The sequence below is a fragment of the Syngnathus acus genome, chromosome 16 (genome assembly GCF_901709675.1).
Source record: "Syngnathus acus chromosome 16, fSynAcu1.2, whole genome shotgun sequence".
Classification (NCBI taxonomy): domain Eukaryota; kingdom Metazoa; phylum Chordata; class Actinopteri; order Syngnathiformes; family Syngnathidae; genus Syngnathus; species Syngnathus acus.
In genome coordinates, this window is record NC_051101.1 from 3115886 (window position 1) to 3141170 (window position 25285).

The window sequence follows — 25285 nt, forward strand, 5'->3', positions numbered from 1 at the left end:
CCCATTTTTTTTTTTATTTAAAGTTTTATTTTATTTACCATATTGGGTCGCTCCACTGAGCAGGCATTGCTGTCACACTTGCACGCAGGGCCGAAACGGAACGGTTGCAAGCATTAAAAATCCACACTGATTAAGGCACAGAGTCGCTATTTTAAACAGATGCACAACTTTATTTCCACTTTTTCAAGGAGTTGTTTCACAGCAAAGTGACACCCACTCACCATTTTTGTCGTACCCATATAAAAATGCAAACACAGAGCAAAATATACATATTAGAGGCTGGCATACAGGAATGGCATTATAACAGTCCAAAGACAGAAGAGCATGAAAAATTAGCATTTAATAAACGTACACTCTAATCAATATATTAGGTACCCCTCGAAGGGCCAATCGAAGTTAATGTAAACTTTCAACGATGTCAGCCTACAAAAGAATCTCGGAGGGGAGGATTCATCTCGACATATTGAATAAATTGACAGAATGCGTCCAGTGGATGAAAATTAAGCAGGACGGCAGACGGAAATCACCAAAGTGCAAACGTAACGCTGCTGGCTCCTCAAGTTGCTGTCGCAGTCGTTACTGTCGTTGCCGCAGCAGCATTCAAAACAAACAAATGCTCATTTTTCGTGCATCCAAACCACTGAAATAAATAGTTGCTAGTGTTTTGATTGGACCTCTTTGCTGAAAATGAATCAGCAGACTTTGAGCAAACGTTTGCAATTTGCTCTCCTATTTGCTGTTTTTGTTTGTAGGCCAAAGCCCTGCCCAAAATAAAAGTAGTGCTTTGGTGCTCTCCTGTGGCATCTTGGCGCCTGGGAACTATGTTGAAGTGCAAGTAAGAGCTTCATTAAGTCAATGTGTAGAAATGTCTAAAACAAAAGTAGTGCTTTGCCACCGTAATGATATTAAGGTTAGTTATCAAAAATGTTTTTAATTATTTTATTAATTTCATTATTATTTATAATAGTTGTGACTTTTTTCCCTTTCAGTGAACAAATAGTCTCTATATGAAAAAAATACAGTAATACTGAAACTAATGAAATAATGAAACTAAAAATTAAAAAATAAACGCTAATGAAGCGGCTCTAAAAAGTCATTAAATGTAATTGAGGGAAATTTTTTAATTTACACATTACTGTTAAGCACTACTTTTGTATGAGACAGACCTTTGCAAGTATTTGACTCTCCACTGTAATTTCCTTCTCGAATAATCTTTACTACTTTCATCCAAATGAAGCTCCTCAACACATTTCATTCCCAAGAGGCCCCCAGATGGCGCCAAAGCAACACTTTTCGGTCTGCAAGTATGTGGTTGGTTTCATTGGCTGGAAAAAGTGAAAAGTCAGCAAAAAGCCTCAAGTCCACCTCATGGTCATGCAATCAAAGTTCCTCCTTGGCAGTAGATGTTCACACAACTTGTTTCTTCTTTAGCAGCAGAGTCCAACACGCACACGGTATAAACACACACATCACATTGTTCGTGGCTTGGATGTAATTCTTTGAAGTAGCCGTATTCCTCCGTGTGTCACAGGGAAGGCTTTGGGGTCCGGGACCCCCGCCATCAGCATTTCGGGGTCAGTCGGGCTTTGCTGAGCTTGACCTCAATACCTAAAAGCTCAAATCCGGCAACCTTCTAACGCAGCCGATGGCCGAGGGGGTCTTAACACTGAATGCACAGTGATCCTCTTAAAAACGAGGCGGGCGGTTGGCGAAGAACGTCAACAAAGTTTTATGGGCCAGAAATTCCGTTAAAGCCGGCTTACAAGGACCCGGGTTAATTATTTTGGCATTTCCACACACAACAAATCAAATACCCTGTTTTATGTGATTTTTTTGAATCTATAAAAAGTCTCATATGTGATGTCATTCACTGACCTTTTCTAACTTCTCCGTTTTAGGGCTTGTCGGCAGGAAGTGCCACCATGGGGACCTTTTCCGTAGGGGACATGGGCGGAGGTTCTTTGCTCCCGGGCAGATCCACGACCGCCGCTTCGGGCACGGGGGAGCCGGAGGATTTGGCGGCGCTGGCGGCGAACGCTTGAGCGATGTCGTCAAAGGTCCTTCCTTTGGTCTCGGGCACTCGCAGGAAAGTGAAGATGAAGAAGATGATGAGCAAGACCATGAAGATGATGAACACGTAAGGCCCGCAGAGTTCCTGAGGAAGAGTTTGGGTCAGCTCGTGGGGTCGTTCTCAAAGTGTGGCCCACAGGCGCCCTCTTGTGGTATGTGAACAATCGACTATGTGCAGTTTGGTTGTATTTCACTTCCAATAAAAGCATCCTGAACTCGTACATACCTCCAGTTTGGGGAACCCGAGGCCCACCAGGAAGTTGGCGGTCCAGTTGGAGAACCCAGAGACAGCCATGGCGGCGGGTCGAGGGCCCTGGGAGAAGAGCTCGGCCACGATGAACCAAGGGATGGGACCGGGACCCATCTCAAAACTGGCCACGAAGGCAAACACGGCCACGATGGCCAAGTAGCTCAGAGACGGGGTCGTTTTCTGATCAGACGAACAGAAAAATGACGTCAATAGTAATTATGAACATCACAAAACTTTCAGGGTTCTGCTAAACATAAATATATTTTTTTTTAGTGTGGGCTCCAGCTTCTTTGTGCCACCTGAACATGTCAAGCCGATTTGAAAACTGATGGACACGCCTACTTGTCACTCACCACAAGCGAAAGGGAGATGGTCATGACCAGGGCAGAAACGGCCATTCCGCCGAGTCCTATTAGGTGTAAGGTCCTTCGGCCCGCCTTCTCAACCAGGAAGAGCTGCGACAAACACCAAAGATTGCGCAATAATAATCCAACTGACTGCAGTGAAAGATGGACAAGCTCGCAGTTCACCACTCACGGAAACGACGGTGAACACGGTGTTGACTACTCCGGCACCAATGGTGGCGTAGATGGGTTGCGTTACACCAGCCGTGGCAAAGATGCCCGTCGAGTAGTAGAAGACCTACAAAAAAATGTCAGTACACCCTCATGACTTCATCTCAGCGTCCCTCAGTAAGCGCACTCACGGCGTTGATGCCCGACAACTGCTGCGAGAGCTGCAGGACGATGGCGATGATGATGGGCTGGCGGTAGTTGTGCGAGCGGAAGAGCTCCAAGATGGTGGCTTTTTTCTCCATGGCCATCTTCATCCCTTCCTCCCTCATCTCGTCCATGTCCTCGCTCACGTCCTGGCGACCGCGCAAGCGCACCAGCGCTGCAAGGGAGTAAATGAAATTAAGAACGAGAAGCCGAGGTGAGAGTCGGCGGCATGCGATTGTGGGTCAGGACCTTGCCGGGCTTCCTCTTCCTGTTTGAGGACGATGAGAAGGTAACGGGGGCTCTCAGGGCAGAAGGGCAGCATGATGGTCTGGAGGATGGCAGGCAGGACGGTCAAGGCCAGGAGGATGGGCCAGAGTCTGTCAGAGCCCAGAAGAAACTCCAATCCAAAGATCTAAACATTGATCAATACAGACACAGTATTAATATATATATATATATATTTTATGTTTCTAATTACGTTCAGTCCTCGTACCTGTGCCACCAGGATGCCGATGACCACGCCCAGCTGGTTCAGGGTGCCGAAAGCCCCTCGGAGGGCGGTGGGGGCGATCTCGCCCACATACATGGGCGTCAGTCCCGTGCACAGGCCGCAGAAGACACCGATGATCAAGCGTCCGATGATGATCATCTCGAAAGAGCGACTCAGGCTGGACAGTCCCATGAGGCCCCCGCCCAGCACAGCCAGAACGTTGGCCAGCAGCATGGACTTCCTCCTGCCAGGGAGAACAGGACATTTCAACAGTGACATTTTGGGACGAACACCTGAGCAGGGTCTTGACTTACTCACCTGCCAAACTTGTTGACCATGGCCCCCACACTGAAGGAGCCAAACATACCCCCCACGCTAAAGATGGCCACGGCAAAACTCCACACCATGGTGATGGCTCCGGGAGTGAAGGGCTCATCGAAGCGCTCCAGAGAAACGTTTTGGAAGAAGCGGCGCAGTTTCTATTGTAGTCATAAAAAAAATGAAATAAACAATTAGAAGTTGCCATTCAACTTTAAGAGCATTTTTGTCCATCCACAAGGGGGCACCATAATAATACTACAGCCCTCAGGGGGCATAAAAGGTCAAAAGGTCAAAACAACTCGCACAAGAATGACAAACGTTTTTGTCATCAGTTGTTGCAATATTTTGGAATGACTGTTCTCCCACAACAATGAGTCACACCTTAAACAGCTTTAATATGGTCTTTGCCGTTATGTGAAACTGCAATGCACATTTCTTTGCATAAATAGACAAATTGTATGATTAGCAACGACTGCCAGTGAGTTACACTTAAAGGAAGAGTGCCATATTAAGATTAAGCATGCTTTAATGTTTTCATCAAATATCTGCTCTGTGGATGACTTGATTTTGCATGTGGCGCGCACACACATTGACACACACACACCTGCTCTGGTGCATTGATGACCCCGGTGTTGTAACCGAACTGCAGCGAACCGATGACTGCAGTGGCCACGCAGTAGAGCAGGTACAATGTGACTTTCTTCTGCTTGGGCTGTTTTGTGGAGGCAAGAGAAAAAGGACGAGATGAGAACAACACGAGGGTGGATTTTCGACAAATCAAGTCCTCTCTTTGAACAGCGTTCCTGCCTTTTGACAAAGCTCTTGTTGTTTATGGACACACCAGCCGTCACGAACGCACAATGAGCCTTTTGCACATCTCGGCTCTAACTGGCGCTTTTCAACCGCAGCGCTCGCTGTGCAACTGGCAAGTCGAGCACTTGCTGCGACACGCTTTTGTTACCCAACTGTCAAGCAACGTGAAAATTACGCCTTTAAAATCCGGGGAGTGGTCGTGACGTTTATCCGTCCGAGAATCACACGCAATTCAACTCCATTTCTAAAGGAGTGTTACATAATCCAAAAAATCTAAACGGTCACTTATAACATGTGGGAACTCGTATGAAGAATCCATCCATCTGGTTCTGCAGCACTTGCCCTTTTTTGGGGTCGCCAGGTTGAGGAGGTGGAGACTAGCCCAGCTGATATTGGGCGAGAGGCGGGGCAAAAATCGCTGTGACCCTAATGGGTGGATTTGTTACTTTTGCTTATTTAGTGCTCATTGCTGAAAATAGGAATTTCAAAACTACTGTACATTACTGGGCCCACTCATTTTTCCCCGCATCACACATGACAGCAAAATAAAATCAAATAAACTAAAGAAAGGCACCGAGGCACAAAATAATGACACTTTTTGGTGTTTTGTATGTATTTGGACACCCATGCAAGCGATTTCAAAATGTTAAGTAAGCTTGAGGTTGATGTAACTGTGCAACAGGTTACAAAAGCAAAACCACTGCATTTGGCGTAGTACCTTCAGTATTAGGTACAGCGGCATGTCATGAAAGGATCGTGATGAGGGTTCTTAATCATTTGGATGCAGTGCAAATGACTTCTCTGAGAAAGATGATGGTGCAGGTGTACCTAATGTTGTGTCTGTGACCGGTCATTGTCGTCTTCCGCACGCGCTTGCTAACCCAACGTGCATTTTTTTAAACACTGAGGCATCGCGCTCAAGTTGAAACTTGCTCCTGCTCTCTCGCTCTTAGTCACGTCCCCAAAATGCTCCGTTCTCATCCTCCTCGTACCACGAAGGAAAATTACAGAAGTGCCAGCCTGTGACTTAATGAAGTCCAGCTTTTTTTTTTTTTTTTTTTTTTTTTTTTTTTTTTTAAATTCAAATACAAGCCACTTAAAACGGAGTCCTAACTAGTGGCAACTGAGACTGAAAGTGTACAGACAGGAATGGAAACTTTTAGCAGGTTTACAGTAAAAAAAAAAAAGAAATAAAAATTGCATTAATAGAATACAAGTAAGCCAAATGTTTACCTTGTCATCTTCCATGCGCTCCATCTTGCCTCTTTTTACACAAATCGATGTTTTGAATAACACACCTCTCAGCGCAAACAGCTGTGAATCCTGAAAGCAAATATATAAATAAGGAGCAGGATTATTTCAGCAGAACGAGAACGCACCAATGAGAGCTACAGGTACCAACAAGTTACATATCTGATGAACGGGGACGGTGCCAACCTGTTTTGGGTCCAGAAGAATGAAGATGGTCTGCTCTCACTCACAACAGCAGAGGCAGACGAGAAACTCCTCCTTCTCCTCTTCCGCCTCCCTCGACTTCTCTTCATACTCTGCCTCCCCCCCAGTGCTGCAACAGTCTCTTTCAATACAACTGCTTCTGAATTATTTAAGTCAACTCTTAAAGAAAATACACTACCGTTCAAAAGTTTGGGGTCACAAAAATGTTTGGGTGACCCCAAACTTTTGAACGGTAGTGTAAATATCATTATAATAAAATATTATGAATTAAATATTATAAATTATATCTTATATTTGTATAAGATTATATATAATCTATGAATATAAGTATACATATATATTATAAGATTTTTTACACAGAAGATTATATATATATAATCTATAAATAATTATCTAAATAAATATATACACTACCGTTCAAAAGTTTGGGGTCACCCAAACAATTTTGTGACCCCAAACTTTTAAACGGTAGTGTATATCGAGGTGCGTGGGAAAATCGGTATTGGGTCAAAACAGGCCTTATTCTGAGGTATTGGGTACTCGTGGAGGTTGATGATACCAGCCACTGATACTTGAGGGGGTGGGAGGAAATCTGGCATTGCGTAAGCCCTCCTCGGCAATAGTAGTAAGAGTTTTGAGAACATCCTGCTTGGTGCAGTTTGTCAATAGTGAAGCGTCAACTTGGTCTCAAAACAAACCAAACCAGGAAATGCATTGGACCAAACGAGGTTACAATTTGGTCATTCAGCGTCTCGTTCACGGCTTTTTGTGAGTCATTTATTGTAGATGCTGTTTATTTTCAAATAAGATGAAGCCAAGTTACAAGATGGCCACAAAAACATTTTAACAGGATGTTGATAAAAGTAACTTGTATCTTTTATCACGAAACCACACAACGTTCTTGAATGGTGGGGCCCTCTTAGCTACATCTAGTGTTTCTTACAATCAATCAAGGCTTTGGGTAGCAAGATTTGGGAACAGCAGAAGGAATTTTCAAGTCACCAAAATTATTTTGTCTGGCAATTTACAGACATGGGCCTTCAAAATAAAAGTTGATTTAAAACCTTTGCTCGGCTAAAAAGTGCGTAGACGTTTTCAATCCACTGTATTCGCTTCTCTGAGAACTGTTACATCGACTGATACGAATATGAAAGTGTGTACTTCCCCCAATCACTGTGACCTCACTTATACAAGAAGAAGGAGAAGAAGAAGAAAAAGGAGAAGGAGGACGGGTCTGAGGTGGAGGACAAACACTGCCGGTGAAAAGAGGCTCTGTGGCGGCTGCCCACCGAAACGCTGGCACAAAGGTCAACGTGCACATGCCTGAGATACAAAGCCCGGTCACGCAGAGACCATGAGACCGACTCAGTGGGTGGCAAACAATCACAAGCCACCCGCCACCGCACCCCTCCTTCCCCTAATACTTCAATTCTAATCTTATAGCCCACCTAAATCTCAGACTGGAATTTGAAAGCCTCCACAAAATGCCAAACGATTTGCTAAGATTTGATTATTATTGACAGGATCAACATTCATGATCTAAAGAGAGTCGAGAGCTGCTGTTTACAAATAGAATTGAGGAAAACGAGTGAATTTAGCCATGAAAATTTCTTTTTTTTTTTTAGTTTGTTTAGATTATTAAATATATACACTACCGTTCAAAAGTTTGGGGTCACAAAAATGTTTGGGTGACCTCAAACTTTTGAACGGTAGTGTAAATATTATTATAATAAGATATTATGAATTAAATATTATAAATTATATCTTATATTTGTATAAGATTATATATAATCTATGAATATAAGTATACATATATATTATAAGATTTTTTACACAGAAGATTATATATATAATCTATAAATAATTATCTAAATAAATATATACACTACCGTTCAAAAGTTTGGGGTCACCCAAACAATTTTGTGACCCCAAACTTTTGAACGGTAGTGTATGTCCCACACCAAGATAATGACAGTTATTTAACAGTTTAACAGTGGTTTGTAAATTTTTGGGAAAAATGCATCTGCTTTTCTGCCTGACTTTTCAAAGTGACCAACCTGTGCTTGCGAAGTTCAGTCCCTTTTGGAAATTCCTGGTCGATATTAGGATGGACTGAGCTGAAGTGACGTTGAAGATTTGAAGCTTTGAAATGCGCTAATGATGCCTGACATATAAGGCAGAATGGCTTGCCATTACGTTCAACAAAAAAATATAAACTCTCCCACTCTGTTAAAAACGTCCTGGGTTCTTCTTCATGTTTTCGTTTGGCTGTGCTTTTTTTCCCTGCCATTTTGAGAGCGAACTTGAAACAAATTATTTACAACTCAAATGAACGCGCGCATTTGTCATCAGTACGTCATTCTTCTTCTTCTTTTCAACTCAAACCGATTCAACTGGTCAGCGCACCACCGCCACCTAGGGGGAATAAATGGCAGCGTCAGCCAAGCATTTTGACGCTTGTCATGTGAAATCTCCTGAAGAGCCGCATGAAACCAGCCAAAGAGCCGCATGCGGCTCGCGAGCCGCGGGTTGGCCACTACCCCTTCTAGTAACGTCACATGGGTGTGTAATTCACAAACACTCATTCTTGCCACATACCGGTTCGCTTTTGCAAATGTGACATCACACACTGCAGCTCTTACATGCACACGCACACGCACTCTCGTGCAATGCAAAGCGCTCACTTTCTTCAGAGTCTCCAATCCCAACGTCCCATCCTGTCATCTGTCGACAAGGCAACCTGCCCTCCAGCGACATGGACACAATAAAAATAAGTGTTTTTGTGGTCAAATAAAAGAATGAAGGCAGGAAGCGAGGGCGGAACTGTCTGACAATCTCGCTTTCGCACAAGCCAACGACTTGTGTTCATTTCCTGATCATGTGTAATAAGCCCGACACGCACATCCGCTGCCTCAAACCAATCAAAAAAGTCTTAGCAGACCAGCATGTTTCCACTATACGGATTAACACTTAATAAAACACCAAACTTACTTTGAAACCATAAATCTGGCTTCACAAACCTAATTTAAAACTCAAACTTTGACTTGAATCCCCAACTCTACAACCAATTTTTATAGAGTTTATTTTTAACAGAAAAAATACATGTCAAAGAGTTCAGCTTACCTTTGACAGTCACTAAAAACTGTTTTTACTCACAATGGCCAACAGAGGGCGATGTGGCAAGTTAGCAGTCGCTAAATAAACAAGACATGTCAGGACCTATCAGGCATAGTTTTGGGCCTGTACTAATTGAGGTGTGTTGCCAATTTGTTATGCAAGACAGTTGCAACGGTTAGCCTACAAGCCTGTTTGAAACTCCGTTGAAGAGTGGCTTTAAAAAAAAAAAAAAAAAAAAACCTGAGCAACATAAATGGTGTCAGCAGGTTCACATCAGTGGAGCGTTACTCCAAGTACATTTTCGACTAGGAAAACTTCACCCCCCATAATAAGACCAACCGGTGTGGAAATCTATCCGACAGTGACACCTTGTGGCCAAAGTGTCAAATTACAAGATATTGCAGATGTACCTTACTGAATAACTGTCATTTTCTTTTCTGAAATCCATTTGTAAAATATATTTACCTAATGACCAGATTATGAATATATTTTTAAAAAAAAAGCATTTCTGACTGGGTGGGGATTGGCAGGTTATCAAGTAAAAAAAAATACACTGAAAAAAATCGATTAAATGTGCACTGTATTTATTTATTGAATAAACAATGCCAAAGAGGGGGTAACTACACATATTCGACTTGACGCGCAGGTTAAATGGTTGTGCATTTGCAACACCAACACCACAGAAGATGATGGCGATGATATTAAAGATGTTCTACACAGCACCACAGCGGAAGCTGTCACAAAAACGGCCTGCAAATATTTAGACAGGGATCAGGGGTCACATTTTAGATCTTTCCAGGGAAACTCCCATTTTCAATCTGCTCGTCCCATTCCTCAACCTGAAAGACACAACGAGGACATTGCTCACATCTTTAAAGGGCCCACTCAAACTATTGAGGTCTAAAAACAGCCATCAATTCACAGTGGGCAATTTTTGACAAGCACATTATGAACCAATTGAGTCAATCCAATGTGTACACCTCACCCAGCTCATGGGACAAAGACTATCGTAAACCTTCTGATACCACTGGCAGGGGGTCACATCTTGACCTTTGGATGACAGGGCCTTGTTGCACCTGTGGAAGTCTGTGCAAAGAATTGAGAATAAGTTATTGTTATCCTTCGAGGGGAAATTCAACTTGTGTCCTAAAAGTTACAACAGTTAGTCGATCACGTAAAAATTAGACGAGGCGTCTAAAAGCATGCATCGTTAAAAAAACAATTCAATGTTTGAGTCCACGCAATTAACTGAACTAGAGATTGTGGCTCACCCAAGTAGTTCTGGAAGCAGTTGCGGGTCTGGTTGGTGTTAGGGAAGCGGGCGTCGAAGGGCGCCGTCCTGTAGTTCTTGATTTTCTCAGCAATCGTCTCAGACATGTTTGCGAGCTTCAAATTCGATGTGAACACGTTACTTTAAACAGCGAATGCTTTTAAATCGGAGCAAATCGTCATGACCTCGGCTTAGATTTAGCGCTGTTAGCCGGCTAAACTATAAATAAACGAACAAACCACGATTAGTAACGGCTGGTAACACTCGATCACAGTTTGGCAATACAAATAACATAAAACACGACAGAATGTTTAGTTTAGTAGAAATAGCGACACGCAACTCGATTGAAAACAACTAACGGGAGTTAGCATGCAGGGTTAGCCGAGGATAATGCTAATACATAGATGCTAACACTTGAGCTCTTTGGATATTTTTGAACGGGACTGACACTGACAGCAACTGCGACTTATCTCTAAGATATTTAGTAGCACATTATCGAGTTTATAAAAGCATGTATGCAGAAAAAGCCATATATGATTGTGAAAGCGAGCTAACCTTGAGGTGCTTGTCAGCTATGTCCTCTTCGGAAAGACGTATTTCCTGTTCGATGCACAATGCATGCTGGGAAATAAAGTCAGTGCAAAAAAAAAAAAAACTCGAGGCCACCAAAACACACATATCTTATCATGTATAACATGTATAATTTTTGTTGTGTATTTTTTAAATTTGTTATTAATTTATTTTATCTGGCTTTTATATCCTTTGTCAATTTATTGCACTTGTTTATACATCCATCTCACAATGTTGCTAACATATGGACAACTGTTGTCATTTTTGCTTGTCTGTTTTTGGGAAAAATGTTTACTCGAGGGGTCGGAAAAGTCACGATATATGGGAAAAACCTTGCTAAATTGGCAACAGCAATGTGGACCGTGGATGAACCAGGCCCTCTGCTAATCAGCTTTCTCTTCCAAAGGTCATGGTTGTCTACTTTTTTCTAACTTTTTGTCTCGCTGTCTACGACTTCCCCTCATCCTCTTTGCTGTGAAAGCAAACAAGTGAAGATGTTCAATGTCCTTCCAATTACCCTCAAATGTGGAATGATTGATTGTACTCCAGGTCCGAGCGACTGTTCCCATTTGTCCCGCTTTCATAGTCGCCGTTCCTTCTCTCCCGCTCCCAGTCAGGATATAGGTGTTGTCCACTGCAAAGGAAGGAAATTCTGTCACTCAGAACAATGGGCCTGTTTCTCTATCTATAGACTCAGAGAGGCCGAGGGCTGCGAGGAACCAGCATAGCTTGTTGAAGCCGTCGTGAATTCAAAGAATTTTCTCCTGCGCAGAAGATTGGATTCATGGATGGCAGGAGATAGAGAAGCACACGCGTAGATGTGCGACGGATTGAAACATGGAATATCGTCACAGGGAAAGGGAAATACTGAGGATTGTTAGTTTGCATTGACTTGCGTGTTTGCTTTTAAGGTACTAACAAAAACACACAAGGATCAGAAGTTCCTGTGGGTGAGTACCGAAATTATATTTTCAAAGTTACTTTTTTGGTACATTTTCGCGAGAAAGGTCCTTTTAAATGTCGAAAGGTGAATATAATCCTTCCTAAGGATGTGAATCGTCCCTAAAGGCTGTCCAGAGTGTATTTTGACGGGAATTGTAGATAATGGCGGCAAAGCGACTTTACAGCAGCGGCACATCCCTTCCAGCTGGAGCCGAATCCAACAAAAGGACGCTTCCTGTTCAAATGTCGCATTTTTCAGGAACTGCGTTTGGGTCGATTTGTCCGTGTTTCTTTTCACATGTTGACAACTTACAGTGTGTCCATCCTGTTGATAGATATTGAGGGTGACATCATCCTATTGTTATATTGTTTCACTTCTGGCACTGGTGACACGCCGTCACGCAGTATCCGGCTGCGATTATTGCATTTTTAGCATCTACGTGTCTTTGAATGTGTTGGTTTTCTCAGATGGAGGGGTCAGGCAGTCCTCGTGGCAGAAAGCTCCAGTTCCCAGTCGGTCTTTGGATCAATTCCCCCAGGAAACATTTTGCAAAGCTGGGGCGTCGTTGGCCCAGCGCGGTCTCTGTCAAGTGAGTCTACTGAGGCTTTTTGATTTTCGATTAACTGCCAGTTATTGCTAAATAAGTTCAGAATTTGGTCAAATGTCTTTCACCGCGCAACATGGGGCACCCAAGTTTTTATCCATCCAGACATTCTACATCTATAATCCCTTTTATTGTGGTGAGTGAGCTGGAGCCTAACCTATTTAGTTAAACATGAAACTCATTTGCTGCCATCCCAGTTAAAAATCCGACGTCTATTGTTGTCAATGGCAGCGAATGAATTAAAATGCTTCATTAACCAACAAAAGGACTACAGATGGAGGCTAGCCTATGGCTAAAATTTGGCCCTTAACACTTCTGCCTTGCGATCAGGAGATCCAAGTTCATAGACTGTAATTTGTCTTTCCAAAAACATGCGCTCTAAATTGTCCGTGGATGTGAGTGTGATTGTGACTGCAACCGGTCCAGGTGTCACCTGCTTCTTCTTGCCCAGAATCATCTGGGCTACGCTCCAGAGCAGCGCACAGTAGAAAACGGATGCCTGGACATGTTCCACCATCACTTCCGGTGCAGCCTTGCGCATTTTATTTTGGGCCTTGTTTGTCCCTGTTTAGGCCGTCATAATTCACAGCTGACTGGTCTCTTCCTCTTCCCCTGTCGTGTTGCTTCCAGGTCGACCACCAGCTCCGACGCGGCCTCCCTTCACGAGGCCCCCTCCATTCCTTCCTCTTCCCTTTCTAACTCAACTCCCTCGCTGGCTTCCCCAAACCCGTCGCCGTCTCCTTCCCCGGCCTTCCTCAGGCCTCGGCCCGCTGCGCCCCAGTCGCGCACCAAGCGCCTTTCCCATCTCTTCCTGCGGGGGCGCTCCAATAGCGACCGGGACCGGGCGGTGGGCGAGAGGGAGAGAGAGCTTTGGGCCCACTCGGCGGCCTCCTCCACTCACCACTATGTACCCCCGACTTCTTCCTCTGCCCCGGGCCTGATCAAGATCTACGGAGATGCGCTATCCAGCGGCGCGAACTATCGCTCCTTGCTGGCTAACGTTCACTCGACGGCCAGTCAGCTCATCGCTCAGGTTATCACTCGCTACACCGAGAGGGAGCGGGAGGAGACAGACGAAGCAGGTACAGGATCCATTCCAAGCCATTTGGCTTGGAGACATAGGTGACTTGACTCGAGTCAAACGAAATACGTACGTCAAAATAAAGACTTGGCACTTGCTGGGCTTACAAGACATGATTTGGACTCGATCTAACTTCAATTAAAAAATCTCACTTTTTACGTTATTGTTCTAAGGAAGCTGTCACTGGAACTGGAAACCTGAAATTTGACCAAATGTTTGTGACTAGCATGATTGTTTGATTTGACTTATGAAATGCTTAACCCAAATTAAGGCTTGAGATTGACTCGACTTTTATGTGACGTCGTCCCAACTCCGACATAGCGTAAACATAAACAGCACCACCACCCTTCCTCCATTACCTTCTAGTTCTCCAGAAACACATCCCCGAGGACTTCCTGCTGTGCGATGTCATCGGAAAGCCCATCCAGCAGCCAGATGGAGCTATCAAGTGGGAGACGGAGTGTCGGAGAAACGTGGCCCCGTGGGAGTGCCCCTTGTTGTTGGCGGACATGTGGCGGCCCAAGGATGGGTTCGAGCGGCGCTTTGAAATCCAGAGGAAGGAAGACTACGAAAGAGAAGAGAGGGAGCGGGAGAGCTATCAAGGTATGCCGAGGCTATCGGAGGTGACGACGAGCGGTGCTCATCCCGCCGACTGTCTGGCCAACAGGTGTGCGCTGGAGGCGAAGCAGGATGTCGTCAGGGAGCGCGGCGGAGGAGGGCGAGCGCGGCCACCGCGGAAGGAACTCGGAGCTCAGGAGGAGCATCAGCGACATGAACCTCAGCCTGAGGCGCCGCCAAGGCAACCATGTGACCAATGAGCAGCGTGGAGGCGGTTGCCAGCCCGCCAACAACAACGGAGCCGTGCTGGACAGGAAGAACATTGTGAGCATGATCAGCCCGCAGCACGGAGAGGTGAGGGACATCACCACGGCAAAAGAAGATCATTCAGAGCAGCTTTATCCAGAAATTCACAAAAAGTTTGGCCTTTGGTTTCTCTGACACCCTTTGCCAAAATTTCCTGGGATTTGTACGAGTACCTTTTGTCGAGAGCCGACCCAAGTGTGACGCAAGTAGGCACCAGTCCGGCAAAACAGTAGCTCAGCAGAGCAAGGACTAATGTGTCCTCTAGAGGGCAGTAATGTCTACTGTCTTCTGAGTTTCCTCTGGGATAAATGACACTGCAACAAAATCGGTTTCAGCTTCACCAATGACAAAGTTTAAAAAGTCTACACACCTCTGTTCAAATGCCAGGTTTTGCGATACAAACAAAAGAGCTCATTTCAAATGTTTTCCAACCATTATTAATATGATTTATCTGTACAACTCCATTAACAAAGGATAAAAAACAAACAGCTGAAATAATGTGTTTGCACAAGTGTGCACACCCTCTTTTAAGTGGGGAATTGGCTGTGTTCATAATCAATCACATTCAAACACACCCTCCAACATTTCATATTGCTCTGATTAAGCCCATATAAACTTCAGCTGTTCTGGTAAATCTGGGGTGTGTCGACTTTTTATACCCGATGTACATGGATGAACAAAATTACGCTAGTGAAAACCTTATTTGTGTGTAGAGGTATTGATCCATGATTGGTTGTCTAACCTTGATTTTGATGTTATTTTTTTCAGATTAGAGCATCTAAGGCGGACGCAAAGGTCGGCTGGACGCACCAGACACCCGAGGAGCAAAAGGACTACTCCAGCTGTGACCTGGAGATGATGTCCCAAAGTTTGATCCTTCCACCTACGGACCGGCCCTACTTCCTGTTGCTGCAGGGTTACGACCAGAGCAAGGCAAGACACGCTAAGAGATGCTATCATGCTGGCAAACAGCCGCGTAACCAAGGACGAGCCCCACGTAGCAATGTGGACGCTAACAGCACGAGTATGATGAATAAAAACGGGGCGCGACGTAAACACATGCGCACCCCCAGGTCATGACATCATACCAGCATGCCTCTAATCGCCGCATACCATCTGCATTTCCATCTCGCCACTCGCCTCCCCCGCCCAGCGTCCGACTCAAAACATCTGCAGATGCGCACAATGCCCGGACAACACACACTCCTGAGACACAAGAGGCTTCGCGCACATCACTCCATCTTGCACAATGACCTCACACAGGTCCTCTTTGTAGCAAACTGTGACACACTTTGTATAATATCAACTCCCTTCTGTTAGCCTCAATATCTGATGGAGGGTTGATGCAAACCACGGGACCCCCCAGGCGTCCCTCACCTTTTCCCCCCGCTGTGTGTTTTCTTTAGGATTTTGTTTTGTACATTATGGCGGGACATACGCACGTGTTTGGGAGAAAGCCCACAATGAGGGAACGGGAGAAGGACAAAGACAGAGAGAGGAAGGGGAAGAAACCTCTCAAGGTGGACACGTTCTTGTCTGCACCTGACCTCTTGGCCAGACACCTGCTTGTGAGGAGGGATTCCGCCGTTCCTGAGACCCCCGCTGGGCGAGGTACACAGTACGCAGCATCACTACGACAAGCAGCACTAACAAACTCGTTTGCATCACGGGCCACAGCGGTGTTGATATCGTGAATAATTCCTTCCGAAAAAGCCTTGAGCTGTTAATTGCTACTCACAGTTCAAATTTACTCTCAAACTAAACACAAAACTAACATGTTATGTATTTAAAACAACCACAGCTTTGCCCGTTTAGCTTAATGCTAACGAACAATACTAAAAACCATAAGCAGGCTAACGAATAGTTGCAGTTTTTGATCAAAGGCTAAGCGGTTATCATTTAAGCTACAAATACTTGAAGAAAAACGGTGGCGCAACATATCAGCTTTGACATATTCCTCATCCTCTGCAAAGAACAACTACCGTAATTTCACTGTGTTTAACTGAGAATATTTTCTATGAGTCGTAAAGGGATACTGTATTCTGCTCTCGTCCGTCTCCACGCCATCCCAGCTTTGATACGGCCTTTCCGAGGCGGTGCCATCACGCACAACGGCGTGGCTCTTTACAGAGAGACCGTCCTAAAACCCGGCGACGTCATCGGTCTCGGGGACCACTTCCTCTTCTTGTACCGCGACCCCCGAGTCACACCGGCTCCCCCGTTGGCATTGACGCTGCCCTGGCACTCGGACGGCTTGCACCCCTGCTGCTCTTCGGGCTTGGCAGACAAGCAGGAGGCGCTGAGGCACTACCTCGGATCCACCGAGTCCGTTCTCAAGTTCCATCCTCGGCACGCCGATGCCTTGCTGCAGGTGAGGTATCGGAAAGTACCGGACCAAACCCCAACCAAGCTTTACGATATACCTAGATTGTGTCTCTCGTTGGTCCGCTAGGAGATATTATCGAAAAACTCCTCCCCCGACTCCGGAGGGGGGCCTTTGGCGCCGGCGTATCTGCTGTCAATCATGATCGACCACGCATCCAAGCGCCTCGACCCCGCGCTCACGCCGCAGATATTACTCAAGGCGGCCAATCAGATCAAAGACATTGTCTGGGTAAGTCACATGGTCCACACCCAAAGGCCACAGTATTAGGTACGCCTGCAGCATTTGGATGAGCTAATGATGCCGTAAAAAATGTTGCCTTGAATTCTCGGTGCAACTTATGGTTGGAAAACACGCTGGTATTGACAGTATTGTTAGTGAGCGCATTGATGTCATTGCGGCCTGCAAAGTTCTGAAGAGGAGTAGGGATGAGCTGATGTCACTCGCTTGTGTTGCTGGAAAATGTGCTGTCATGGTGCCGGGCCGGCGGCGGGCCTCGGGGCCGGCGGCGGGCCTCGGGCCCGACTCCTGCCGCTGCTCCAGCACCTCCACACTAAGCCGAGATGTCTCTCTCCTCTCTTCTGTCTCCAAATCTCTTCCCAGGATAACATTAAGGAATTTGGGGATAAGCATCCCACGCAAAAGTAAGACCTTTTTTTTTTTTTTTTTTTCTTCCAACCTCATGTTTGCTTCATTTAGCAGCCTCCGGCTCAGCGATTCATGATACATTTGTCCTTGCACTGTTATGACTGCGCTACATTTTTGTGGTATGATGAAAGCAAGTTGCAAAATTGAGTCGGGTAAAAATAACCCCGGTCTGTTATTACTCCCAAGTTTCACAATTATGTAAGAAACTAATTTTGGAATGGCATTACCTGTTGTGTCCAGTTCCAGTGAGCCAGAAAGTGAGATTAGCACAGCCAATGTCCAGAAGTTGTCATCGGACCTTCGACCTCTGATGTTCTGGATGTCCAATGCTACAGAGCTCCTCAACTTTTTTCAGGTGAAAGTGGAAAACATGGAGAAAGAGTGGGAGTTTGAAGGTGAGAACCGTGAGAGAGCAAACTCTGTAACTACTCTGGACTTAGCAAAAGTGTGCACACCCACTCAGAACTGTTCAGAATTATCCAATCACGCTCAGTGAATAAAGTGAGTCAAGTTCAGATGTTCGAGTCGACTTGTCCTAACATTCATCTTTTGAGCACAATCCTGAAGGTTCTGCGCTAACGCTAACTGCTAATTGGATCATTCCCTCAACACATTTTCCCACTTGTGTTTGTGAGAATTTGTGTGACAGTTCCGTAAAGCCAAGGCTTAACCTTTTGGCCATAACGCCAAAAGGTTTGAAAAGAATATCAGACCGTCATTATAAGAGGGTGTGCACACTTGTGCAATCACTCATCTCGGTTGGTCATTTTTAGTTTTAGTCATTTTAGTCTCCTAAATGTGAGGTAATGAAGTAAAGTCATGCGTGTTGATAAAACAGCCCCGGGGGATCCAGTGTTGACGGCTGACATGGACACATGCTCAGAAGCTCTTGCGCAACTGGATGAGGTCATCATGCACACCTTCCAGCAGTGCGTCTATCACCTCACCAAGGTAAACCGCCACACCCGCCGTGATGGTTAACTCATCCACCTTGCATCACCATGACCTCACTTCCTGTCGTCACAAGACCCTCTACTCGCTCCTTCCCGCCCTGCTGGACACCAACCCTTTCTCCACGGAGGAGAAGGAAAAAGATGGAGCGGCGGGAGCAGAGGGTGAGGAGAAAGGAGAAGAGGCGGACGACGTGTCCACCCTGCCGCCCAAAGTGGCCGGGCTGGTGGAAGTGTATCGCTCTTCACTCGTGCTCTCCAGGGAAGCTTGCCTTTCACCGCCGCTCACCTCCCAAACCTTCGGCTACCTCTTCTTCTTCACCAACACATCTTTGCTCAACACCTTGCTGGAGAGAGGTGAGGTTTTGTTTTGCTTTTTCCGTTTTCAGGTCAAAATCAAAACATGGAGAAAAAAAATCCAGATTATTCACATTCCCGTTGTGTTTTTTCACAGATGGACTCTTTTCTTGGTCCAGAGCCGTGCAGATACGTACAAACTTGGACCTGGTCCTGGACTGGCTCCAGGGGGCGGGACTAGGGGACATAGCTTCTGAATTCATGAAGAAGCTGTCAGTCATAGTCAACTTTTTATGTATCCCCAAAACCCGTCTCATACAGGTAATGTGATTTTTCCCATTGCTGCCTGTTTGGATCTCCTGTGGAACTTTGTCTCTTCTCTTCTAGTCCTCCTGGAACAGTTTACAAGAGGATCACACCTTGCTAAGCCCCGCCCAACTGAACCACCTCCTCACTCATTATAAATTGGGACCAAGCAGAGCACCTCCAGCCTGCTGGACTCCGCCACCTGGCACCATGCTCAGCGGAGGTAAAAGTTCTCACCATTGTCCATTTCAGCGCGTCTCTCGCTGAAGACCTTTTATCCATCCACCGTTTTCGATTTCTTTAGACATATTTGAGAGCTTCCTGGACCACCCTCCTCTCATCCTGCCGAACGAGACCCCTCGCCTCGACCTCTCGCAGCCGGTGCCGAGCCCGGACCTCCAAAAGGAAGTGACGCGCCTTCGCACCTTCTTGTGGGGCCTTGACCAGGACGAGCTTCCCGCCAATCAGAGGACTCGGCTTTGAGCCGGCCCTGGATTTAGATTTAGGGATGCCGCATGAAATAAAACCAACAAACTTCACAACATTTCCATATCAATTAATGTAATCATTTAGATATTTCCGAGGACTACCGTAAGAGGACTGCGTTGTTTTGATTCCCAAAATATACCGAAAAGCTTTTGGAGCAATGCTTTAAATGTCCGTGTTACGGAATTGTATCAATTAAAACTACTAGTTTTTAATAAAAGTCTTTATTCTGCATTGGCTGTATGATTTGTGCCAAACAGAGGTCTCTGAAGATAAACAGTGTTCCCACAAGGTGGCGCTGCAGGACCCATTCCCCCTCTGAGCTGAAATGATGAGTGTGCATGTCGAATTGCTTGAGTAAGGAGGCCATCACGTTTGCACATAATCATCAGCGCCAAAGGCACAACTGTCATTTCCTGTAATAACGGTGACAATCTAGGTCGGCCGATGACTCAAGGCAACAAATCGCCGATGCAAGTTATCGTAAAGAAGGTCAGAGCTTAAAAGTGCAGAGACGAATTTTAATTTCCCCTTCAATTGATGTGACACACTCGAGTACTTTCCCATTTCACTAATGTGGTAAAGTCCCCCCTTGATGATGTCCGAGCAGAATGGGGCAGACAGGTGGTGCCGGCCGGCCGGTATCGTGGAGTCAAATGACTAACGGCCATGCCATGGACTTGTTGCTGCACCCGGTCTCTGTCATATCCAGTTAAGTCCGCATACTTATCAAGCAGGAGTCCAAAGAAAACAGTGCATCAGCGTCTCAGTTTAGGGGCTGAAACCCTCTGACGTCTCTGCAAAGTTATTGTTCTGCAACACTGGCTTCCACCCAAACCGGTTTCCTCTCTTCCGGTCAGCCCCTCGTATGATTACGGTAAAAAGCTGGAAAAAAAAAAGATCGCCCTGAGACGCCATCTGACACACCCCCTCTGTTTACATCATCACCAAGTATTCTCACTGTAGACATCCAAAAAGCAGAAGCCTGCGTAAGGTTGAAAGACAAGCAAAACAAGCAAGAAACGCCTGCTAGCTTAATGCTAACCATGCTCGCCAATGACATGCTAACAGCATCAATAGTCACGCTTGGAAAAAGATCAGATAAAAATACACTTTTTAGAAAATTTACTATTACAGTGCGTGACTTACAATAGCAGTAAAATATTTTTTTTGTCTGCCTGAATTTATTATACTGTCACCTGGTGGCCAAGGCAGGAACATCAGAAGGAGCAGCACATTTAATTGAATTAGCAGCATGATGTACAAAATTATTTTCATTCTATATAATTATGTTCTTACTTTATGATTTTAAAAGTACCATATCATAGAGAGCCACGTAACATTTTTGTTTTGTTTTGTCGGTATGATTAATGAACGATGATTCAACATTTGGGAGTGTCATGAGGGAGAACCAAACTTTCATTTTGAGACGCTACTGTACTGCCATCATTTATTGCAAATTATTTTGCCGACCCCCAGGGTTCCTCAGTTTGAGAAGCGGTGATTAGCGATTACTTTCCAGTCATGCCACACACAGATGCAAGTTGTAAGACGTATAATTCAACACAGATGGAGCCTCAGACTGGCCCTCTGCTAATTGTTTGATGTTTTTTGCACTACTGTGAGCAGCGTCTGACTAGGATTAAGTAACAGTGTACGCTTTAGTAAGTGTGTGACACACAAACGCTTCCTGTGATCTGACACAGACGACATGTCATGCACACTTTCACCCGGAGTTGCGCCATCCTAGCTACCGGCCTCACGCACGCACGCACGTACGCACCCGGGGCCGTCTTTTTTCGCCCAGGTGCACAGTCCCCACACCTGTTGTTGTGGCGTTTCTCTGTAATTAGCCCCGCGCAATTACCATCGGGAAAGGGGGGGAGTCTGAAGACAATGGACCGGTTCTTCTCTCCCTATCATCTCCCTTTTTTCCTTCTCTGGGCCCGCTGTCGAGTAATGAAAGATTCTTCCACTCTTCAAAGAGACGGAGTTTCCTACAAAAACAGCTGAGTCAGAGGAGAAAAGATGCAGTGAGGCCCGGGAGTCGCCATCGGGAACCCGCAACAGCCCACGGTCCTGCCAACTAAGAAGTACCATTTGGCAGAAACTCTCGATTTGTGATCTGGCAACATTTTACCTGAGCCCGACGTCACCCCACAGGACGTTTTTTCAAGTCCTACGTCAGGGCCACTGACAGAGGCCGTGCCGTGAGACTATCAGGAAATTGGAAAAGTGTGTGGGCTCTTCTCGGTCCAAAGCAGTCATCATTACCACACATTGTGGAACCTTAAACGTGATGTGGACTTAAATTGTTTTTGTATCGTGGCCTCATCGAGAAGGTGGGGGTCACTATGGAGTCTGGCTCCGCATAAATGAGGGAGTGGGGAAAAAAGTCTTTTGGGTCTCATAGTGAAAATATTTGAAGAGTCTGGCTGTATCAGACGCAGTCAGACAGCCAGAGAGTGGAACATTGTTCACAGCTGAGTCCTGTGTAAAGGTGAGGTAGGAAACACAGGAGCAGGGGGGGGATTCTCTGTTAGCTCACAGACTGGCACAGAGACAGACTGAACCGTGGCCAGGGGTGTAGACAGACTGAAGGCCGGCGAGGGAACTAGGTCATGTTCAGCCAGACGACCGGCGGAGAGAAAAACCTTCAAGGGGGCAGACGTGTGTTTTGATCCGGGTCGCATCACCTAAACACGAGATGCGCGTATAAACACAAACACGCAGTTCCTTTCGGGACACAGAGAGCTATAAAGAAACCCTGTGAGGTCGGATCCAGCCGAAAAGTCTCACCACTCCCGCCAAACCCGGCCCCGTTTTGCTGGCCACTGGCGGCTGCGAGTCCCGGGGGCCGTCGCTTGGGACAGGGCCAACGATGGCACCAATACGGGACGCCGGTGTTTGTCTCAGCTCTACCTTTAGACTCCATTCCTCGGCCTCTCCCGCTTCACCTCGGGCCGGGGGGACCTGCGGGTAGGGGCCTTATTCCATCCAGCCCGGGGGGCTTCTGTTCCATTTTGCGTCATGGTGTTGACTGAGCGGACTCCACACTTAAGTCCCTCAGAGCTGAGGGTTTGTGCCGGAGCGGGGTTAGCGTAGCCTCGTGTTCGAGCGTGGTAATCTGATGGCCGTGTTTATTTTATGTAGCTCTCCTTTGATGGAGCAAAAAAAAAAGTCTTTGGGCTTTTTGTTTCGGCCGTTTCACTGCCAGGTCAGGGGTGCTCGCCGTGGTAACTGTCAGGAAGAATAATATTTGCCCTTATATTCACTCCAAACATGCTTTTTTCCATATTAGTGTCAGGGATATTCTGCATGTTGGAGGAGGCCCCCACCTACACAGCGAGGTGTTCCCCGGGTCGCCCCCCCCCCATCGGTGGACCCTTCACCTTCACCTGCGGTTCTGAGAGACCGCCACATGTACATATACTGCATACATCCGCACTGTAGGTCTCAGTAGTTAAGGAAACCGCTCGCAAAAACACGGGGAAAAACTCTCCCAGCGTCTTGGCCGCCCCCAGGCTCCACCTCAGCTGTCAATGGTCCAAACTTCCCAGGGGTTCTTTTTTGAATGCGGTTGCCTAAAAACAGAGTTACCTTTGCCCGTCTGCCTGCGTCTCTCACTGCCTCCCCTCAAAAAGTCACACACACACACAACCGCCGCCTTGCGTCAGCTGTTTCAGATGGGTCGAAAAGCCATGGAACCGCACTATGTCATTACGGGAGGTTTTGACCCAAACCGAGGGAGAACTCTTCACATTCACATAATCAGATTTGCGACCCCAATTTGTTCTACGCAAACCGCGCCGTGGGACGAATAGCGCGTCGTGTCTCGTCTGTCTTTTGCGCCCACTCGGGTTCGCTTGACCTTCACGGTGTTGATCCGATCCCACAGAAGTGGCCGGTGTTTGCTTTTTCATGAAAGGTCAACTCTTTGCCTTCAAAGATTAATTAGTATGATGCCGTGGAGCAAAGCGGTCCAGATTGCGGCTGGAATATTGTGATCCATCTTCCATTTGGTTATTGCGATTGGCTGAGCTCTGCGCTGTGATCTTGATATTTTAAGAATGATACATTTTCAAACAAAATAACACACCCCGGGCACTTTTTATGGGGACAATCTTTCATTTCCTTTAGTAGTTAGGGCGATTATGATCTGCATACAAAGAACTCTTGGTTTTGGATCAGGATGTGAACAGTAAGAAGACTTCATACATCTATCTGATTCCCATCCGGCTTGTTCTTTTCAGGGTCAGAGCAGAGACACAGTTAATTGCGTGGAAGTCACACGTGTGAACCAATCGTTGGACAGAAACCAGTTACTCGTCTGGATTTCACTATGGACGACGCTGGACTGACCAATCATGAGTATGGGTTGATCTTGCTGTATAAAGAACTAGCCTAGAAACGTTTCTACAATTCAGACTGATCAAAGCTGCATGACTGTCAGCTACGCAAAGTATTTCAGTACCGGTTTTTGGTTCGGGCATCACAGACGATGGACTAGGATACACTCGAGCCGGTCGGTGGTCCAAGTAACCGTCTCTGAAATACCCCAAATGATAAGGAGCAATTTCAAAAAGGCTTTCCAGTCACGTGGATGGCCACCCCTGTTACTGCGAGGTATGTGCTTACTCACAGATGAGGGCGCCCAATTACTGATGTCATCCGGGAGAAACTGGCCCGGTGGTCGGTAATCCGATCCTTCCCGCTGCAATTTGGCAGCCCAAAACCATTTACAAGTGGCTGAGCGCATGTGTAGCCAGACAAAAGGGGAATGTGTCGTGACGTTGAGTGAGATTTACTGGGTCGGAGGCCTCAATGTGTGGGCGACCAAAGAAAAGCCGAGGAGTAGGGGGGAGGGGGGTGACTCATGAGCAGGTGCTGTCAGTCAAACACGGGGACTCAGCGGCCAAGAATCCGCTTCTCAGTCACTGTCAACCAATCATACTTGTCTTCCTGTCCCGCCGAAGCGCCTCAGTTGGGCCGACAGCCTTCAGGCGGGTCTGTTTTATGTCTCTACCGCCGCGATCCGGCATTGGGTCAATCTCTGACATCAAATGTCAAACTCTGGCCTGCGGGCCAAATTTGGTGTGATTATATTTGGCCCGCCAAGACAAATTGTGCATCGACTTTATGCGTCAATAATAAAATTACAAATTGTCTTCATTTTTAAGAGATGTTGCTAGCAATTTTTATTACCATTCATCTTTTTAAAAAAATGCGTTTTACTAGTCTCAAAACTAGTCAGTTTGTTTGATAGTCATAATGGCCCTTGGAAGGGAACTATGACCGCGACAAAAAAAGACTTTGACACCCCTGTCTCACATCCTTTTGTTTTGTCTAATCCCGCCCGTCAGTGTTCATTAGGCCTTTTCTCATGACTGTCCGTGTCCCGCCCAGCCTTCCCATCCCTCCGCTCTCCCCTTTCATGTGTCATCACTCGCATCTTCGTCATCACTCTCGGCCTCCCAGGATAGCCGCCGTGGCCGTGTTTATTGTCTTAGCGTCAATGTCAAAGCTGGCTCGGCCGGACTGCGCTTTTGTCGTCATCCCCTTTTCATTTCTCCCCAGTGATTGTCTGCGCGCCTGTTGCTCCCCGTCCGAACGGAGGCGGGGAATTTCCTTCTTATCGCTCACCAGGG

General features: G+C 46.1%; 3 protein-coding genes across 4 annotated transcripts; 1 reads left to right on the forward strand and 2 right to left on the reverse strand.

Moving 5' to 3' along the window:
* Window positions 1–147: 147 nt before the first annotated feature.
* Window positions 148–6217, reverse strand: slc2a3b (solute carrier family 2 member 3b). Of its 2 annotated transcripts, none has more exons than XM_037273285.1 (11): window positions 6101–6217; window positions 5897–5986; window positions 4455–4562; window positions 3848–4008; window positions 3533–3773; window positions 3289–3451; window positions 3027–3214; window positions 2858–2962; window positions 2674–2775; window positions 2297–2500; window positions 148–2155 (listed from the first exon to the last, which is right to left on the reverse strand). In XM_037273285.1, the coding sequence occupies exons 2-11, from the start codon at window positions 5918–5920 to the stop codon at window positions 1895–1897; spliced, it is 1557 nt and encodes a 518-aa protein (XP_037129180.1). In that variant the 5' UTR covers window positions 5921–5986; window positions 6101–6217; the 3' UTR covers window positions 148–1894. The 2 variants fall into 2 exon arrangements, with proteins under 2 accessions (XP_037129180.1, XP_037129179.1); XM_037273284.1 differs by having other exon boundaries at window positions 6077–6210.
* Window positions 6218–9800: 3583 nt separating this feature from the next.
* Window positions 9801–11175, reverse strand: LOC119135668 (cytochrome c oxidase subunit 6B1). The gene is made up of 4 exons (XM_037273453.1): window positions 11061–11175; window positions 10507–10621; window positions 10221–10321; window positions 9801–10074 (listed from the first exon to the last, which is right to left on the reverse strand). Exons 2-4 carry the CDS (start codon window positions 10610–10612, stop codon window positions 10021–10023), a joined length of 261 nt encoding a protein of 86 aa, XP_037129348.1. The 5' UTR covers window positions 10613–10621; window positions 11061–11175; the 3' UTR covers window positions 9801–10020.
* Window positions 11176–11738: 563 nt separating this feature from the next.
* On the forward strand, window positions 11739–19871 carry rasip1 (Ras interacting protein 1). Its single transcript, XM_037273175.1, has 16 exons — window positions 11739–12025; window positions 12486–12607; window positions 13253–13704; window positions 14070–14306; window positions 14371–14615; window positions 15336–15500; window positions 15974–16178; window positions 16640–16938; window positions 17020–17181; window positions 17554–17594; window positions 17839–17993; window positions 18437–18549; window positions 18626–18905; window positions 19003–19166; window positions 19233–19374; window positions 19456–19871. Exons 2-16 carry the CDS (start codon window positions 12486–12488, stop codon window positions 19632–19634), a joined length of 2961 nt encoding a protein of 986 aa, XP_037129070.1. The 5' UTR covers window positions 11739–12025; the 3' UTR covers window positions 19635–19871.
* The last annotated feature ends 5414 nt before the right edge of the window (window positions 19872–25285 follow it).

Coding starts and splice junctions, on each gene's coding strand:
- slc2a3b (XM_037273285.1), bottom strand. CDS start 5,920: ATGGAGCGCATGGAAGATGACAAG. Junction 3,774..3,847: donor ATGGTCAACAAGTTTGGCAG/GTGAGTAAGTCA, acceptor TCTCCCTGGCAG/GAGGAAGTCCATGCTGCTGG. Junction 2,776..2,857: donor CCGTGTTCACCGTCGTTTCC/GTGAGTGGTGAA, acceptor TGTTTGTCGCAG/CTCTTCCTGGTTGAGAAGGC.
- LOC119135668 (XM_037273453.1), bottom strand. CDS start 10,612: ATGTCTGAGACGATTGCTGAGAAAATCAAGAACTACAGGACGGCGCCC. Junction 10,322..10,506: donor CTGCTTCCAGAACTACTTGG/GTGAGCCACAAT, acceptor TTCTTTGCACAG/ACTTCCACAGGTGCAACAAG. Junction 10,075..10,220: donor GTCTTTGTCCCATGAGCTGG/GTGAGGTGTACA, acceptor TGTGTCTTTCAG/GTTGAGGAATGGGACGAGCA.
- rasip1 (XM_037273175.1), top strand. CDS start 12,486: ATGGAGGGGTCAGGCAGTCCTCGTGGCAGAAAGCTCCAGTTCCCAGTC. Junction 13,705..14,069: donor GGAGGAGACAGACGAAGCAG/GTACAGGATCCA, acceptor ATTACCTTCTAG/TTCTCCAGAAACACATCCCC. Junction 15,501..15,973: donor AGGGTTACGACCAGAGCAAG/GCAAGACACGCT, acceptor TGTTTTCTTTAG/GATTTTGTTTTGTACATTAT.